The sequence below is a fragment of the Dermochelys coriacea genome, chromosome 11, assembly GCF_009764565.3.
Source record: "Dermochelys coriacea isolate rDerCor1 chromosome 11, rDerCor1.pri.v4, whole genome shotgun sequence".
NCBI lineage: Eukaryota > Metazoa > Chordata > Testudines > Dermochelyidae > Dermochelys > Dermochelys coriacea.
The window spans coordinates 13,506,337-13,522,980 of record NC_050078.2 but is presented as its reverse complement, the minus strand read 5'-3'; the positions used below and the strand labels follow the sequence as shown (position 1 = coordinate 13,522,980).

Genomic DNA, 16,644 nt, shown 5'->3' with positions numbered 1-16,644 from the left:
AACACTTCGTTGATTTAATGTATACGTGGACTGTATGTTATAGAAGTGTATTCTTAAATTTTTGCTTCATTTAACCTAAAATCTGGGGAGGGGGAAAAAAAATCCAAAACTCTAAGGTTCTTCTAAAACAGGATTAACTCCTTGTGACTCCCCTATCATCAAGAGATTGCGCCCTGATCTATGTTACAAACTTATGTTGTTATAACTATGGTATAAAATCCACATCCCTGAGCGACATAGTTATACCGACCTAACTCCTGGTGTAGACAGAGGGAGGGGTTCTCCTATCAACATAGCTACCAACTCTCCTAGAGGTTGAGAACCTACGCCGATGGGAGAAACTTTCCTGTCAGTGTAGGTATCGTCTTCACAAAGTGCTGCGGCACTGTAAGTATAGACAAGTCCTGCATGTGTTTCACTTTGTCTTCTAAATGGTTGTAAATGAAATTCTTCTCCATTAAATGTCAGGTTTACCCCTGAGTAGTCTGTTGCCTCTCAATTTACATGTTAATCTTCCTGCAGAGCTCAAACCTGAATCGAAAGGCCTACGTCCTAATCATATAAAGTGACGTATATTGTTTCAGCACAATTCCTGGGTTGCATGTAAGCAAATACAAGCTGACTTAAGCAGTGGAGCAAGACAATTATCAGGAAATAGCACAAAGGAACAGATAACTTACTCACTTAACACTTTGTGCACATTAATTACCAGAGTAGTTGAAAAACAGTGAGTTAAGCTAGCTTTCCCTCACTTTATTTAATTCTTGATTTTTACATTCTGATTTATGTGCCTAATGAAATATTTGTTGAGTATGAGGAATTTTAAATTTCTTTATATTCTTGTTTATTCACTAGAACAATCCTCCACTGAAATCTCGTAGCTTCTCTCTTGCATCCCAAGGAAGTGGCAACTCTCCTGGTGTTCAGAGGAGACCCAGCCAAAATCCAGTTTCTTTTTTTAATGTTGGACATCACAAGTTGCCAGCAGGAAAGCGAGTTCCTGTTCTGCAGCCAGACCACCTCATAGATGTTAGAGAGGTTTGTATGAATCAAAATTTAAATAAATTACTTTGAGAATGAGAGAGCCAACATATTATTGTCCTTACTACTTTGGATGACACAGAAACCCTGATAATTTGTTGGTTATAGTATTCCTAAATTGGCCTCAACTGCTAGTGTGTTGCTGTGTGAGGTTAAAGAGCTGCAGTGTTCCCACCCCAGAGCTGGCAGTATTTCAGTGGCGGTGAAAGTGATCAGAATGTACTTTTTATCTCACTTTAAATATGTTTCAGCATTAAAGATTCTTTATAAATATAATTTTTATTATTTAAATTGTTGGGTGGGAGGTGACTTCAGTGCTGTTAGCTGTTATAACGTCCTGACACTGAAGATTGTTTATCACATATTTCTGTCCCCGCTAGCCCTAGTATTACAGCTCAAGAAGATGTCATATCACATACTTCTTCCTTTCTTCCCCCTCTCAAGCCTTGGAAGAGTTGACTTCTTTAAGGGCAGAACTTTTTTTTCATGACCTTCATAGGATGGAGGAGGAATCAGTTTGGTTCATATCGGAGAATTTTGCTGCTAATATACAAAAAGTAATGTTACAAAGTTTTATGGTCAAAACCTCAAAGTGTGATTGAGAGGGGAAAGCAAAGAAAAAGATGCAAGCCAGCAATATGATTCCACTGAATACTGGATGAATGGTATACTTTGATAAAAGGAGTGAGCACTACGGTGCATGACAGTCCTTTTTTGTATCCTTCCATCCCTGTCGCCAATATAAAAAGTTGCAAATATATGTTGATTAAATGTTTTTAAATATCACTTACATCTAACATATCTCTAAAAGGAAAACTTGTTGCATCACTCACCAGTATCAATTATCTGTTGTTGTTCTTATGTGGCATCTCTATTACTGGAGGTTTGCAACCATGGTAGCCTGTTCTGTATGCTCCTCTGCTAATCTTTTGTGGATGAATAGTCCTTTTGATCCATCCAGGATACCGCATTGTCCATCCAAGATCTTTTTCTGCCTCCTGTTGTTCTGCCATCAACTTTCCCTTCCAATGCCAATCAACATGTGTTGCCCACTGAATCTCTTAAAATGTGCTCTGCAAATTGAATCATTTTTTCTTTTCATAAGATCTCTAACTAGTGTTGGCCTATTACTGGTATTATCAATATTAGTATTATCATGACTAATAGTTGTAATGTATTTGCTGATCACATTGTATTAAACAAAAGATGTGTAACACCGACAGACCCTGGTCATTGGTGGGTGGGGTTGAACCTGGGACTTCTGGAGCTAAATCAATGAGCCTCTACTGCATGAGCTAAAAGCCATATGGACCTTAGCTAAGGCTGTAGAGCAGACTCATTAATCTCCCTAAGTGGTCTCAGTGCCACTAGATGGGACAGAACACCACACCGAGGTGTGTGGGTTACAGATGTTTTTGGTCACTAAAAGGTAGATGCACAGAAAATGGGATATACTGTACTAGGGAATCAATAGGTGAGCAAGCGTTAATTAGTTTTTCTTTCCCCTTTTAATTATAAGATTATTGTAGACCTTGCAGTAGAGGCCAGTTTATAAAAGGAACATGTTGAGTGTGAGGCTTGGCAAACTGTCAGACTGGGCATTCCACAGTCACAAGAATCAAATTCCTTTGTTAAAGATTTCTTGAAGAGCCTTGGCCGACAACGTACCATAGCAAGAAGTTATCTTTCTAAAGTGGTGGAGAGATGGCTGAGATATTGAAGAGCCAGTGACTAGACTGCCAATATGAGTACCAACACTAATAGCATGGCTCTTAGAAAATATATTACAAGATGAAATCAGTTTTGAAAATGCATCCTACCCCCTTAATCTGCGTACAAATCCTGATCCCACAAATATCTTGAAACAAAAATATTGGCAGTATTCATGAAATGGATCCAAATATTCCATCACTTATTGTGACATTTCTGTGTAAAAAATCAAAAATTCAACATTGCATCATTCAAAATTGTTTCAGATGTGGTATATAATTCAGAAAAATACAGCTACAGAATTCATGGAATCTAATTTTACCCTTCCTTACAGCTGGTTAGGAGTGGATCAACTCAAGGAACATGTTGGTCTGGAAAAGCAGTCCAAGATATAGACATGCTGAGTACATCTACATTGCATAAAAAAAACAAGAACCCCCTACAAGCTGTGATAGCGAATCTCAGAGCCTGGGTTAACTGACTTGTGTTTGCAGGTCTTGCATTACAGGGCTAAAAATACCAGTGTAGATGTTCCCACTTGGGCTGGAACCCAGGCTTTAAAATCCTGTGGGTGGGGGACACGGTGCCCCATGATCCTGAGTTACTTGACCCGAGCTCTGAGACTTGCTGCTGTGTGGGTTTATTTGCAGTGTACACTTATCCACTTTCACTTTAAAACATCTTACCAGTGCCACAAGATAAAAAATGCTTCTGCTTTCCATATGTAAATAGAGCTCTTCTGACCAATTATGCATCCTTATAATCTACAGACTAATAAATCTGCAAGGTTCCTTTAGGTACCTGCATTTGGACAAGGATCTCTCCTTGTAGCTAAAGTTTTCTCTGCCACAGCACATCCTGAAATATGCAGATTGCCTACCAGTAATGTTTCCTTTCTGTTACAGCATGTGCTACTTCTTTAGCACCTAGAACTGAGAGAAACCTGGGTCACAGACAGATATTTGTAAAGAATTCTTGCTTTATGAGATGAAAATATAAGGAAAGTGATAGAAATGGCAGGGTTTGGTCTCTTTAAATCCCTGCGTACTATTTGGTTGCTAACCGGCTTAGCAGTTACTGTAAGCATCATGAAACACTGGAGTTTTGAGAGCAGGGAACAAATTCTGAAGGGAGAAGGTTCTGACGCCTATGCAGTTATGGTCCATGAATGAACAACTATCCTCCTGTTTACTTTCTAATAGAAGGTAGGGATAATGCAATGTATGGGATGTTGCTGTATAATGGACTCCGTGGTCTGTGTATGAAAAGAGCTAACTGTTGTTTTATCTTTGGTCTTTTCATATTGTTAAATAATTTATCCGTAGCTTTCTTTTTTTTATAGGGTATTACAAGTTAGCCTTGTGTAGGGGAGAGAATGTAAGGCTTGTGAATGTAAAAAGTCATAATTTTGCCACTGAATAAATGGGCTTGACTTCTATTGATTTAAGTGCATGTGTATCTGAGGGAAGAATTTGGTCCCCACTATTGCCTAAAGTGAAGATTAAGATACCTGTATTCCCTTTTCTCTGCTTCCTTGCGCCATATCAATGAATTAGGTGTCTGTAAGAGCAAGGTGACCAGACAGCAAGTGTGAAAAATCAGGACAGGGGATGTGGGTAATAGGCGCCGATATAAGACACAGCCCCAAATATCGGGACTGTCCCTATAAAACTGGGACATCTAGACATCCTAGGTAATAGGTGTCTCTGGAGTAAAGTTACCAGCTTTGCTTCTGAAGTAGCTGCTTCTGCAGGCAGCAGATTTTCAGTAGCTCACCAGAGGAGAGTCCCAAACCACAAACAGGTGGTCCATCAGTCTGGGATTACCAGCAGGGAGGCAGGAGGGCATAACTAGATACAGTGTGGGCATTTCTGATGTTGGAGGACAATAAGAGGAACCACAAATTGGGAAGATTGTCAGGGTGAGTGGATACTGCCCACAATCTCTCTCTCCTCCTGACTCTCTGTGCTAAGAACAGCCTCAATCAGGGAGGTAGGCTGAGAGTGTCGGAGGGTTTTTTGTGTAGCTCTTGCATTCCATACCAGATAGAATCTGTTAAACATAAAGTTTGCAGAATTAAGCCCTCAGAAATTAGGAAATGTAAGAATTCAGGTTGTGTGAGATTGAAGCTAAGGTGCATCTGAGTGTGGCAGAGAGGAATTTGATATGTGTGATGGTTGGTTATATGTTGAAATAGTAAGGGAAGTTTACAATGAAGTCTCAGTGTGTTTGGGGATTGGGTAGTAAGGCAAGCAAGCTGAGATTGGTGTGGAGGAGAATCCTGATTTAACTGAAAAAAGAAAAGGAGTACTTGTGGCACCTTAGAGACTAACAAATTTATTAGAGCATAAGCTTTCGTGAGCTACAGCTCACTTCATCGGATGCATTTGGTGGAAAAAACAGAGGAGAGATTTATATACACACACACAGAGAACATGAAACAATGGGTTTATCATACACACTGTAAGGAGAGTGATCACTTAAGATAAGCCATCACCAGCAGCGGGTGGGGGGGGGGAGGGAAAGGAGGAAAACCTTTCATGGTGACAAGCAAGGTAGGCTAATTCCAGCAGTTAACAAGAATATCAGAGGAACAGTGGGGGGGTGGGGTGGGAGGGAGAATAACTGGGTATTGTTTGAAAAGAAAATGCATTTAAACATCCTTTAGCTGTCAGTTACCAGATTTTGTTAGTGTGGAAATTGCCTTAACATGAACAATCCCTGTGCCCTTCATCTCTCTCATGCCTTTCTTAGCTCCATCCTCTCCCACATCTCTACTCTTCCCTCATGCCTCCCACATCGCCTTCCCCACCAGTTCTAATACCTCATTCTGCTTTAAAATGCTGTGGACAAGTGTGGGTCAGAGAAGTGAGGCTGAAGAGAAATTCCTTGTCGTGAACTGCCTGTGGATCATCACAGTGGAGCTTGTCTTCATATAAATGTCACCCCTGAAACCTTGCCCATCTTTTCCTCTCCCTATACTATGTGTCCTAGACAGTGCTGTCCACCCATCATAGTCTCCACATAGACCTGCTCAACTGTCTTTTCTCCCACACAAGCTCTCTGACTTCAGTGCCCCAAATGGCTGAAGACTTGTCCAGCATGCCAGGCAGCCCTTAAAATGGTAGGCCTGAATCAACACATCTATCTCAAATTGCAGGTGTTATGTTCAAACTATTTTACGTAGTGAGTGTTAGTTTAGTAGATACATGCTCGCTTTAAAACACACCTTGTAAGTGAGAGCCCAGTAGCTGTTTTGTGTTACAGTATTAAGTTAGTTTTAGGTCAACTTGCACACATGGTGCACGTAAGAGAGACCTTTCCACTGCTCCCCTTTCACAGAAAAGGATTAAGGAAAAGAGAATTTAACCTCATAAATATCTCTCTACATCCCCCGCCACCAAAAAAAAAAGGGGGGGGGAGTAGAGAAGGAAGGAAGGAAGGAGACTTTATGAAAGGGATGAGAATATTGTAAGTTAAAGGTAGAGTAAAGCATGATTCTAAGGGATTTGTATTTCTCAGATCTTATGGTAACCGTTTACATACGTGTCGCTTACAAAGTAGGACAACAAATATGTAGGACCATCAATGTGATTTCTAAAGTTTACTTGTAAAATACAAAAAGCAAAAGAAAGATGTGAAGAAAACATAAAAAGTCACCGTTTTAAAGATGAGACTTTTAAAATAAAATAAAGACCAGGGATAATGAGTGTTGGTTATTAATCTAGATGTGTTAAGCAGACTGCTTTTCTTTTCCTCAGTGTGTTGCTTGGTTGGTTGATAGGCATGTCTAAAAGTTCTGTGTCAGAATTTATAACATATACTTCATAAAATGGTAAATTCTAAGGCCAGAAGCGATCATTGTGTTCATCTAGTCTGACCTCTTGTATAACACAGACCTTAGAACTTCCCAAAAATAATTCCTAGAACATATCTTTTAGAAAAGCATCTGAGTTTGATTTAAAAATTGTGAATGATGGATACTCCACCATGACCTTTGGTAAATTGTTCCAGTGGTTAATTACTCTGACCGTTTTAAAAAAACAAAAAAAACCCACCTTATTTGCAGTCTGAATTTGTGTAGTGTCAACTTCCAGCTATTGGATTGTGTTAACCTTTCTCTGCTAGATGGAGAGCCCTATGTTAAACATTTGTTCCCCAGGTAGATATTTATAGACTGTAATCAAATCACCCCTTAACCTTCTTTAACCTTGTATAAACTTGTTCATTTGTGAATGCTATACTTGGATATACCATGGCTTGACCAGTTGCAGTCTCAGTTCAAGAGTCTGTGGAAGAACCAGTCTTTCTAAATGTTTATTACACAATCCTCCTTTAAATTGTTTAAAATCTGCACTTAATCGGATCATAAATAACCCAAAACTGCACGAAACGTCAACTTCCTGACTTTCTTGGCTCTTAACTGAATCTGTATGTTGTATTGGTGCTTTGGAAACCTTGAGGTAGTTGCTTGCACTATAAAGCAAGAGGTCTAAGAGAAGAGACCACTTTACTCTGAGCAGCAGTACTTCTGGATGTGCTCTTTTGCTAGGAAATATGGCAAGTGTACTTTTTGGACTGGCTGATTAGTTTTGAACTGAGTTGGAACTGTTGTTATACATGAACCTGGTTGTGTGAGGGAAACTTTTAGAATCCTTTAAAGAATGCTCTGTTTTTAAGAGTAGATATGTCTGGGCAAGTTAAGTACTCTCCTGTGAATGCTTTCACTGTGTTGAGTGCAGCTGTTCTCATTCTGCTTTCATGGTGACAGGAGAGGTTTCATGATTGGCTGGCTATTTTGTGTACACTTCTTCATCCCATTGAGATAATAGAGAGGTTGGGTGGCATAAGCTAGAATAGACTAATAAAGGATGAGAGACATAACCTGAAGCAATCCTGTGACTTTTTTTTCAGCTTTGCAAACTATAAATCTATTTGAGGCAGGGATAGTCTCTTTGTATGTGTTTGTACAGTACCTAGCACAAATGGGACCCCAATCCTAGCTTGGGGTCTTTAGGTACTACTATAGTGCAAACAAATGAGGAAGACTCCCAGAAGAGTTTGTGTAGTGTTGGGTTGTTGGTTAGTTAAGCACCTCGCTGGCATGATTGATCCTGAAATCGAGTTTGCAGCATTACTCTGCACAGGACAGTTGAAAAGCTCACATGTAAGACACTTAGAGAACACTGTGACCAGAAGAGGTGGATTTGACATGTGTATTGTAGAGTACCTGGTGTTAGGTAGTCTGTTGTTGGTAAAAGACATAGTAATATAGTGTTACCAAATAATACTGTGAGCTTGTCAAACAGTCTTTGTGATTTGCTGATGTACAATATTGTTTAAATATTTCTTTGAAATCTAAAAACAGCTGCCTAGTAGAGACTGTGTATTACGAGACTGATAGTATCCTTTCACTCTGTTTTCTGTCAAAGTGGGTAAACTGAAAACCTAACCAGCCAGTTTGAAATCGGACACGTGCATGAATGTGACATAAGCACATGCAAGAGAATCTTTTTCCTTTGCCTGTCAGTTCTATTTTTGTGTTCAGGCAGTTAACAGAAATTTGTAAGAATCCAGAGAGCAGTAGGATTCTTCTTAGTATTCCATTTGTTGCCTGTACCTAGGAAGAGAGATGGGTAAAATAAAAAAGAGGTTGTATATAGTACCTGTGATCACAGAAAACCTGTGCAATATTTTCTTAGTGATTTTTTTTTTTAACCTACCAATTGTTTAGTTTTCCCAACACTATACTGTGTGTGAATGCATGTGCCTTTCTTTTAGGCTTCACTGCAAAATGTAGGACCAATAATTAGTCACTGTTGTAGCTTCATTGATGGTAGCTATGGTGCAGGCTGTAGAGTTGAAAGTGTTTGTCTAACCTTGCTCTGGGGGAAGGAGCAGCATGGGAAGAACGGGGGAGGGGAGAGGGAGGAAATCGACTGACTACAAGAAAGCTTGTTTTTCAATGTGTCATACATATTTTACATATGTATATTATGATGCAAATTTGAGCCAAACTGTCTCTATGTAATTTAGGGCCTGACCCTTTAAGGCACTGAATACATCCTATCTTGTAAGGTACTGAGCACCCTTACCCACCCCATTGATTCCATAAGATAGACTGTGTCAGCTTCCATGTTCTGTAGAGCAGTGAGCTTGCTACGTGTTCTATATAAAGCATGGTTTTCAGTATTGTATGTACGTATTAACCAAGCATGGAGAGCACTCAGCACTTAATAAGATTAATATGTTTGGGTTTCTTTTTCACTTTGTAAAATAGTCTTGATATATTCTCTCACTATGTAACTGTAATACAGTAAATACCATGGACTGCATGGGACTTGTGGCATGCATTTTGTGGAGGGTTTAATGGGGGCATTCAGCACAGAAATGTGTTTTTAATTTGTATTTTTCATTTGCAGTTTATCTTTAACTATACATTTTAGGTGACAAGATGGTACTTTTATTTTTGACACATAAAACTAATTCTTATTAATTCTTTGGGACTTATATTAAGTTTGTAATATTCTTCAGGGTTGTCTGTTTGTGAAGCACTTCAGTATAGCTGTATACCACAAAAATGTCTCATCTTCTCTGACACCAGCACTGTTTTGTTTGATAGATGATGTCTCAGGCTGAGGGACAGCAGAGAGACTTGATCAGAAACATAGAATGCCTTCCTGCCTCTGGTCACCTTACATCCTTGGATCCAGACCTGTTAATGCTGAAAGCAACTTCCATGGCAACTATGAACTGCTTAAATGACTGCTTCCATATTCTCCAACTACAACATGCATCTCAGCAAAAGGGATCCTTATCAGGTAGGTCATGGATTAAGGTAAAGGTCTACATTCTGTGTGGCAGAAGCATAAAGCCTAGAATTTATTGATTTTAATTGAAATGCTTATTCTACTGAATTTATCTTCCTGTGGGTTGGTTATCCCAAAACTGCCTCCTGTAAGGTTTCTTTCACCTTCCTCTGAAGCAGCCTCTGTTAGAGACTTGGTACCGGGTTAGTTGAATCACTAGGGTTATTCAGTATGGCAGTTCTTATGTTCCTGCATGATTACTTTTTGTTTAGGCCAGGTTGTCCCTAGTCCTGATGCAATCGCATAGATGGTTGGAAGTGTAATTCTCCAATCTTTGTGACCACAGTAGTCCTGTCAGGACTCTCCCTTCTTATGTGAATAGTGGGGTGGAGATCAGGCAAAGGTGTAGCTCCAGCCCATGTTCATCTCTAGGTGTGTGGGGTGTAACTTACTCTTTTTCCTGAGAAAGGAATGAACTGGAGAGGTGTGACTGAGTCACAGTCCTTTCTACTGCTCCTCTTGGGGAGGCATGGCTTCATGCTGCTCTCTACACAGTACTAAGACTAAAGGCTCAATCTAGCCCCTTGTTTCATAGAATCATAGAATCCTAGAATATCAGGGTTGGAAGGGACCTCAGGAGGTCATCTAGTCCAACCCCCTGCTCAAAGCAGGACCAACCCCAACTAAATCATCTCACCCAGGGCTTTGTCAAGCTGGGCCTTAAAAACCTCAAAGGATGGAGATTCCACCACCTCCCTAGGTAACGCATTCCAGTGTTTCATCACCCTCCTAGTGAAAAAGTTTTTCCTAATATCCAACCTAAACATCCCCCACTGCAACTTGAGACCATTACTCCTCGTTCTGTCATCCGCTACCCCTGAGAACAGTCTAGATCCATCCTCTTTGGAACCCCCTTTCAGGTAGTTGAAAGCAGCTATCAAATCCCCCCTCATTCTTCTCTTCCGCATACTAACAATCCCAGTTCCCTCAGCCTCTCCTCGTAAGTCATGTGTTCCAGTCCCCTAATCATTTTTGTTGCCCTCCGCTGGATGTTTTCCAATTTTTCCACATCCTTCTTGTAGTGTGGGGCCCAAAACTAGACACATTACTCCAGATGAGGCCTCACCGATGTCAAATAGAGGAGAACGATCACGTCCCTTGATCTGCTGGCAGTGCCCCTACTTATACATCCCAAAATGCCATTGGCCTTCTTGGCAACAAGGACACACTGTTGACTCGTATCCAGCTTCTCGTCCACTGTAATCCCTAGGTTCTTTTCTGCAGAACTGCTGCCTAGCCATTCGCTCCCTAGTCTGTAGTGGTGCATAGGTTTGTTGAGCCAGAGGTGTTCATGATGGCTTATAGACCATTAAATTGACAGGAGCAGTTGGTGGATATTTATTTTCAAAAGTGTTGCCTGTTGGTGGGGATCATGGAACCTTCCCATTACCTTTGATTCCTTCTATATCTTTCAGAAGAAGCCCTTTAAAGCTAATTTGTCATTTCCTTTCTCAGCCATTAGAGTGTTCTCAAGACCTTTCAGATTCCCTAAAATTCATTTAAAAAAACAAACGCACACAAAATCATACAATCAGAGGACTGGAAGGGACCTCGAGAAGTCGTCCAGTCCAGTCCCCTGCACTCGTAGCAGGACTAAGTATTATCTAGACCATTGCTAACAGGTTTGAGTCTAACCTGCTCTTAAAAATCTCCAATAACAGAGATTCCACGATCTCCTTAGGCAATTTATTCTGGAGCTTAACCACCCTGACAGGAAGCTTTTCCTTATGTCCAACCTAAACCTCCCTTGCTGCAATTTAAGCCCATTGCTTCTTGTCCTATCCTCAGCAGTTAAGAAAAAACATTTTTCTTCCTCCTCTTTGTAACAAACTTTTACATACTTGAAAATTGTTATCATATCCCCTCTCAGTCTTCTCTTTTCCAGACTAAACAAACCCAATTTTTTTCAGTCTTCCCTCATAGGTCATGTTTTCTAGACTTTAATCATTTTTGTCACTCTTCTCTGGACTCGCTAATTTGTCCACATCCTTCGTAAAATGTGGCGCTCAGACCTGGACACACTACTCCAGTTGAGGCCTAATCAGCGCGGAGTAGAGCAGAAGAATTACTTCTCGTATCTTGTTTACCACACTCCTGCTAATACATCCCAGAAGGATGTTCACTTTTTTTGCAATAGCGTTACACCGTTGACTCATATTTCGTTTCTGATCCACTGTGACTCCCAGATCCCTTTCCGCAGTCCTCCTTCCTAGCAGTCATTTCAGTTGCACACACACAAAATGGGATTGTTCCTTCCTAAATGGAGTACTTTGCATTTGTCCTTATTGAATTTTATCCTGTTTACTTCAGACCATTTCTCCAGTTTGTCCAGATCATTTTGAATTTTAATCCTATTCTCCAAAGCACTTGCAACCCCTCCCAGCTTGGTATCATCCACAGACTTTATAAGTGTACTCTGTATGCCATTATCTAAATCATTGATGAAGGTATTGAACAGAACCAGATCCAGAACTGATCCCTGCGGGACCCCACTCATTCTGCCCTTCCAGCATGACTGTGAACCACTGATAACTACTCTCTGGGAATGGTTTTCCAACCAGTTTTGCACTCACCTTATAGTAGCTCCATTGCAGTTGCATTTTCCCTGATATGCATTGTTATAAATCAGAATGTTAGCTGATCAAAGCAAAAGATTAAGAACAGTATTTAATATATACCTATTTAATGCAAAAAATCTTAATGACAAATTATTTAATAATTAAGATTAGGATTACTGTTGTGGCTCAGACTTTGTCAAAACTTGTAGCTCTCATTTCAGCATGTCTCATTTCATGAGGTATCACAACATGCAGTAACATGCAGTTACATTTATATAGCTGCTTTTCATTTTCAAGGATCTCAGAGCATGTTAAAAATTATTGTGCATGCAGCACCACAAAAATGAGGCTACCTCTGTGGTGTAGCCATAGGTGCTGACTCCGTGGGTTCTACGGGGCTGAAGCACTGATGGGGAAAAATTAGTGGGTGCTCTGCACCCACTGGCAGCCAATCTCCCCTCACCCCCCCACACTCCAACCCCTCTACAGCCTCCCCCTCCCCTGAGTGTGCCGCATCCCCGCGGCTCCGCCTACCTACCAGCGCTTCCTGCTCGGCAACCGCCCAACAGCTGTTTGGCAATGTTAGCACGCTCTGGGGAGCAAGGGGGAGGAGCAAGAATGTGGCGCTCTCAGGGGAGGAGGCGGAGCTGGGGCGGGGATTTGGGGAAGGAGTTGGAATAGGGGCGGGGACTTTGGGGAAGGGGAGAGAAGACATGGGGCGGGGCCTCATGGAAGGGGTGGAGTGGGGGAGGGGCTGGGGGCAGGGGGGGTCGAGTACCCACGGGAAAGCGGGGAAGTCAGCGCCTATGGGTGTGGCTGGAACCAATATGTGCATAGCATGCTTGACAGCAGTGATGATGGAGGCAAAATTTTATGGGCTTGCAAATTCTTTGGGGCATGAACTGTATCGGGTTTTGAAAAACATAATTTTCTTCTGTTTGGGTTTAAAAAAAAAAAAGAGAGAGAAATTGCTCCAGTGAATTCTATCACTGTTCTATTTTAGAACTTTAGTGTCACTCTGAAGTAGTGACATGAACATAGCCTATATTTTAAAACTTTACACTACAAACATTAAGTTCTAATTCTAGGCCTTGTCTATGCACAGACTTTCACCATTCAAGTTTGTATGTGGCTACTCCTACTTTGATTTAGCTTAATCCAGTTTTTACAGGAATAGTAGATAAGGGATGTTAAGCTATGCTCCTTTTTGAGGCAGAAATCATCTTATCGGAAACTTCAGATTGGGTTGAATATAAAATTACCCTCTCTTAAATTGGAAAAGATGATTTCTTCAAGTAGTAATTGTTATGGAACAATATGCTGTGCATGCGCAGAGCATGTGTTTGTCTCTAATTGTTCATTTTCATGCAAGCAGATGTTTACCAGAACTGTTTTCACTTAATTTGTGCACATTTGAATATGTGCCTTTCCTTTTGTGAGTCTCTTTATACATTAATATGTTAATTTTAGTGTATCTATTGGGTGTTTTTGTGTTCGTAAAAGCTTTTAAGGAAGCAAATGGTTTCTACTGAATAGCTACGATTATATAGCCTCTTGATGATTATTATAATAAACTAGTGAAGTTACTTACATGATAGGAATATATTAAAGGTATTGTAGTGTGTTTTGCATTACGTATATTTTGAGATTCCCAGCTATGCTGAACTGTTTTTTGCAACAAGAACTGATGAATTGTACAGTAATAATTATTTTTAGTGCTCTTTAAACAAAAATTAGACTGTGGTTTTAAACAACTACGTTGTAGGGGTAAACCATCTTTGTGCCTTTGTAACTTCAAGGCTTAATTTTTAAGATGGAAATTTGAAAGGTGCTTGTCTAAAACTTTCTCTTTTTGTGGCTTTAATTTGCAACAAACTTAAAAACCCACTGTACTTGGGATAATTGTTTCCTGTTAAAAAGCAGCTACTGCATGCAGATTAACTACTTCTCATAAAAAATAGGATTTTTAATATAAGGGGCTGGAGATACTGATTAAACCTTCAAGTGCAGATTGGCCAAAGAGCAGAAGGGCTTTCTCTTAGTTCTTAATCTTGTGTACTGCTAATGTTAGAAAATTTGGAGCTGTTACGGTTCCAGGGGGAGATCTGGGAGAAGTGCAGTCCTATTTGGACCACTTGAATGACAGCATTTTATATTCATCTTTGTGGAGAAGTTGTAATCTGTGAATTGTTTTTTTTTGTTGTTAAAAATCACTGAACAGGGAAAAGTTGAACAGTGATGTAGGTTGGTGCGCATGTTTTTTCTCCATTAAAAATATCATTCAGAACTTTCATGGTATATTGTGGTGTTAGCCTTGGCACCTGATAGGCCACAATAAGCGTAGTAAATCAATGAAAAGTCACTAGAATTCTTTACGATTATAGTTTGTGTGGAAACCAACACTGCCCAAGAGAACCATACTTAATTGTGAAATATTTTAGGAGCCCGTGGGAAGAACTGAAGATGGGAGCAGTGCATGTGATTTTTCTCAGAAAATCAAGAAAGAAAAGACTGGTAGTGGGTACAAAAGAATGCCTATATTTCAGGTATAGAGAAGGGTTGCAGTTCTTTAAGCATTGGAATGTCGTCTTTGATGAAAGCCTATTTGGATTAGATGATCTCCCCTTAACTAAGAGGGGTACTGACCTGAATTGCAGAGTCATTAGGCAAGCTTTAAAACTTGTTTATGGAAGGATAAGGATTTCTTGTTTAACCCAAATGATCTGTTATGAACTTTTGACATACAAATTAAGGTGAGGATGAAGTTCCTAAATAAAAGACGGAAAGATTTAGAAAATAATAAAAGCTTTAGAAAGATGGGCTGGATGGTCTAATAGGCCATTTCCTACTCTAACTTCTTTGATTTAGATGAAGACTAAATGTGTCAGCATTTCTAATGCTAGAAATGCAGGATATAACTAATTAGAACTAGAAGTGATACTAAATAGACAAAGACCTACTGGGTGTGCATAACTGAGTAGTACAGAAGAGGTGGAAAAAGTACTTAAAAGCAAGATACAATTTGATAGCCAAGAACTAGATAATAACAATAATCTCATCTGGCTTTGGTATCTGTGAATGTGGTGGTAAATGTCTTGAGTTAGAATACAAGAAATACAAGTTAGATATGACAGTGGGCATCTGCTACACACCCTCAGGACTGAAGGAGAGTATGAACAAAAAAAAATGCTTGGACCTACTGTCAAGGTGAACTGCAAATCACAAGATATTTTAATTGTGAAGTTTGAGAATGTGTAGGTTATTGGAAGGCTTCAAACTTTTGACCTGAATTCTGCAAAATACAGAATGGATTCATAATGCATCAGATAAAATTGTGTTTAGTTGTTAGAAAAGCAAATTTTAGAGCCCACAAACTACAATTCCTGTGAAGAAGAATAAAGCAGGAAATAAGAACTGGCAATGTGGTGTCACAAGGCATTGTTCTAAAATCGGAGGTAAAAAAGAAATCTGCACTGGAACTGGGAAAAAGCGAAGGCAATCAAGCAAGAATATATGGTATTAATTTAAGGTTTTGTAAGGGAAGAGAGGGACAGCAAAAATGTAGAATAGGTTCATGTCTGCTACTTTGGCTAAGGGGAATATAATACATTGTCCTGGTTGAGGAAGAAGTATTAGAGGGTAAACCTGTCCATTAATAGAGGATAAAATGAAATTCTATTTAGAGAAAAAGATTTGAAATACTTAATTCTTAAAAATCGAACACACAAAGATAAACATGTTTGAAATAAGTAGTAAGGTGGACTAAAAATAGCTGATTAAGAGCAGAAAAGGAAATACTGTTTAAATTTGAATAAATAAGTATACAAATCAACCAAGATGGATTATATGCAACCTGTGTAGGTTTCTCAAGGATAAGAGGAGGAAATGTACTGTTTTCTTTAAAAAAGGAAGGAAGTCAATTAACATACAAAAAAGATCAACAAACTGATGAGAGATTACTGTTTATCTAGATGCTAATGCAAGCAATGGTAATATTCTTCTTGTTTCCATGAAGATGAAATCTTGCCACACAAAGCTGAGTTTTACTACTGAGTCCAGGCAAAAATGTTTAGCTAAGATGTTTTAGACAACTCTATCACACAAACAGTGGCTTTGGAACAGTTTTTCTAGTGGGAGTGCTGAAAGCCATTGAACAAAACTGTAAACCTGTAAATGATGGAAACCACTTCAAGCCAAGAGGCGTTGCCTTGTCCCTAGTTCCAGCACCCATGCACACAAATTGCCCTCACAAAATGGCTACTCCATTTTTCTGATCCTCCTTTACATGAAACCCATGTTATTTGAAGCAGGTTCCTGTCCCCAGCTTAAGTCAGGGGACATGACCTCGTTTCCGATAAGGGAAGTTTGGATAATTGAGATTATAGTGTATAAGGATAGAAATGTCCAACATTTTTTTTTCCCCTGAACTTCCCTAATTTCTTTTAATTTTCCTAAATGCAGAATAC

At 39.7% G+C, this 16,644-nt stretch overlaps 1 protein-coding gene across 2 annotated transcripts in view; it reads left to right on the top strand.

The window, feature by feature from the left end:
* OSBPL11 (oxysterol binding protein like 11) overlaps positions 1–16,644 on the top strand; it is a 78,234-nt gene that overhangs the window by 39,552 nt on the left and 22,038 nt on the right. For both annotated transcript variants that reach the window (XM_043504967.1, XM_038420970.2), the window contains exons 5-6: positions 856–1,038; positions 9,374–9,572. In XM_043504967.1, the coding sequence (XP_043360902.1) occupies positions 856–1,038; positions 9,374–9,572 (382 nt within the window). The remainder of the gene's footprint in view (positions 1–855; positions 1,039–9,373; positions 9,573–16,644) is intronic.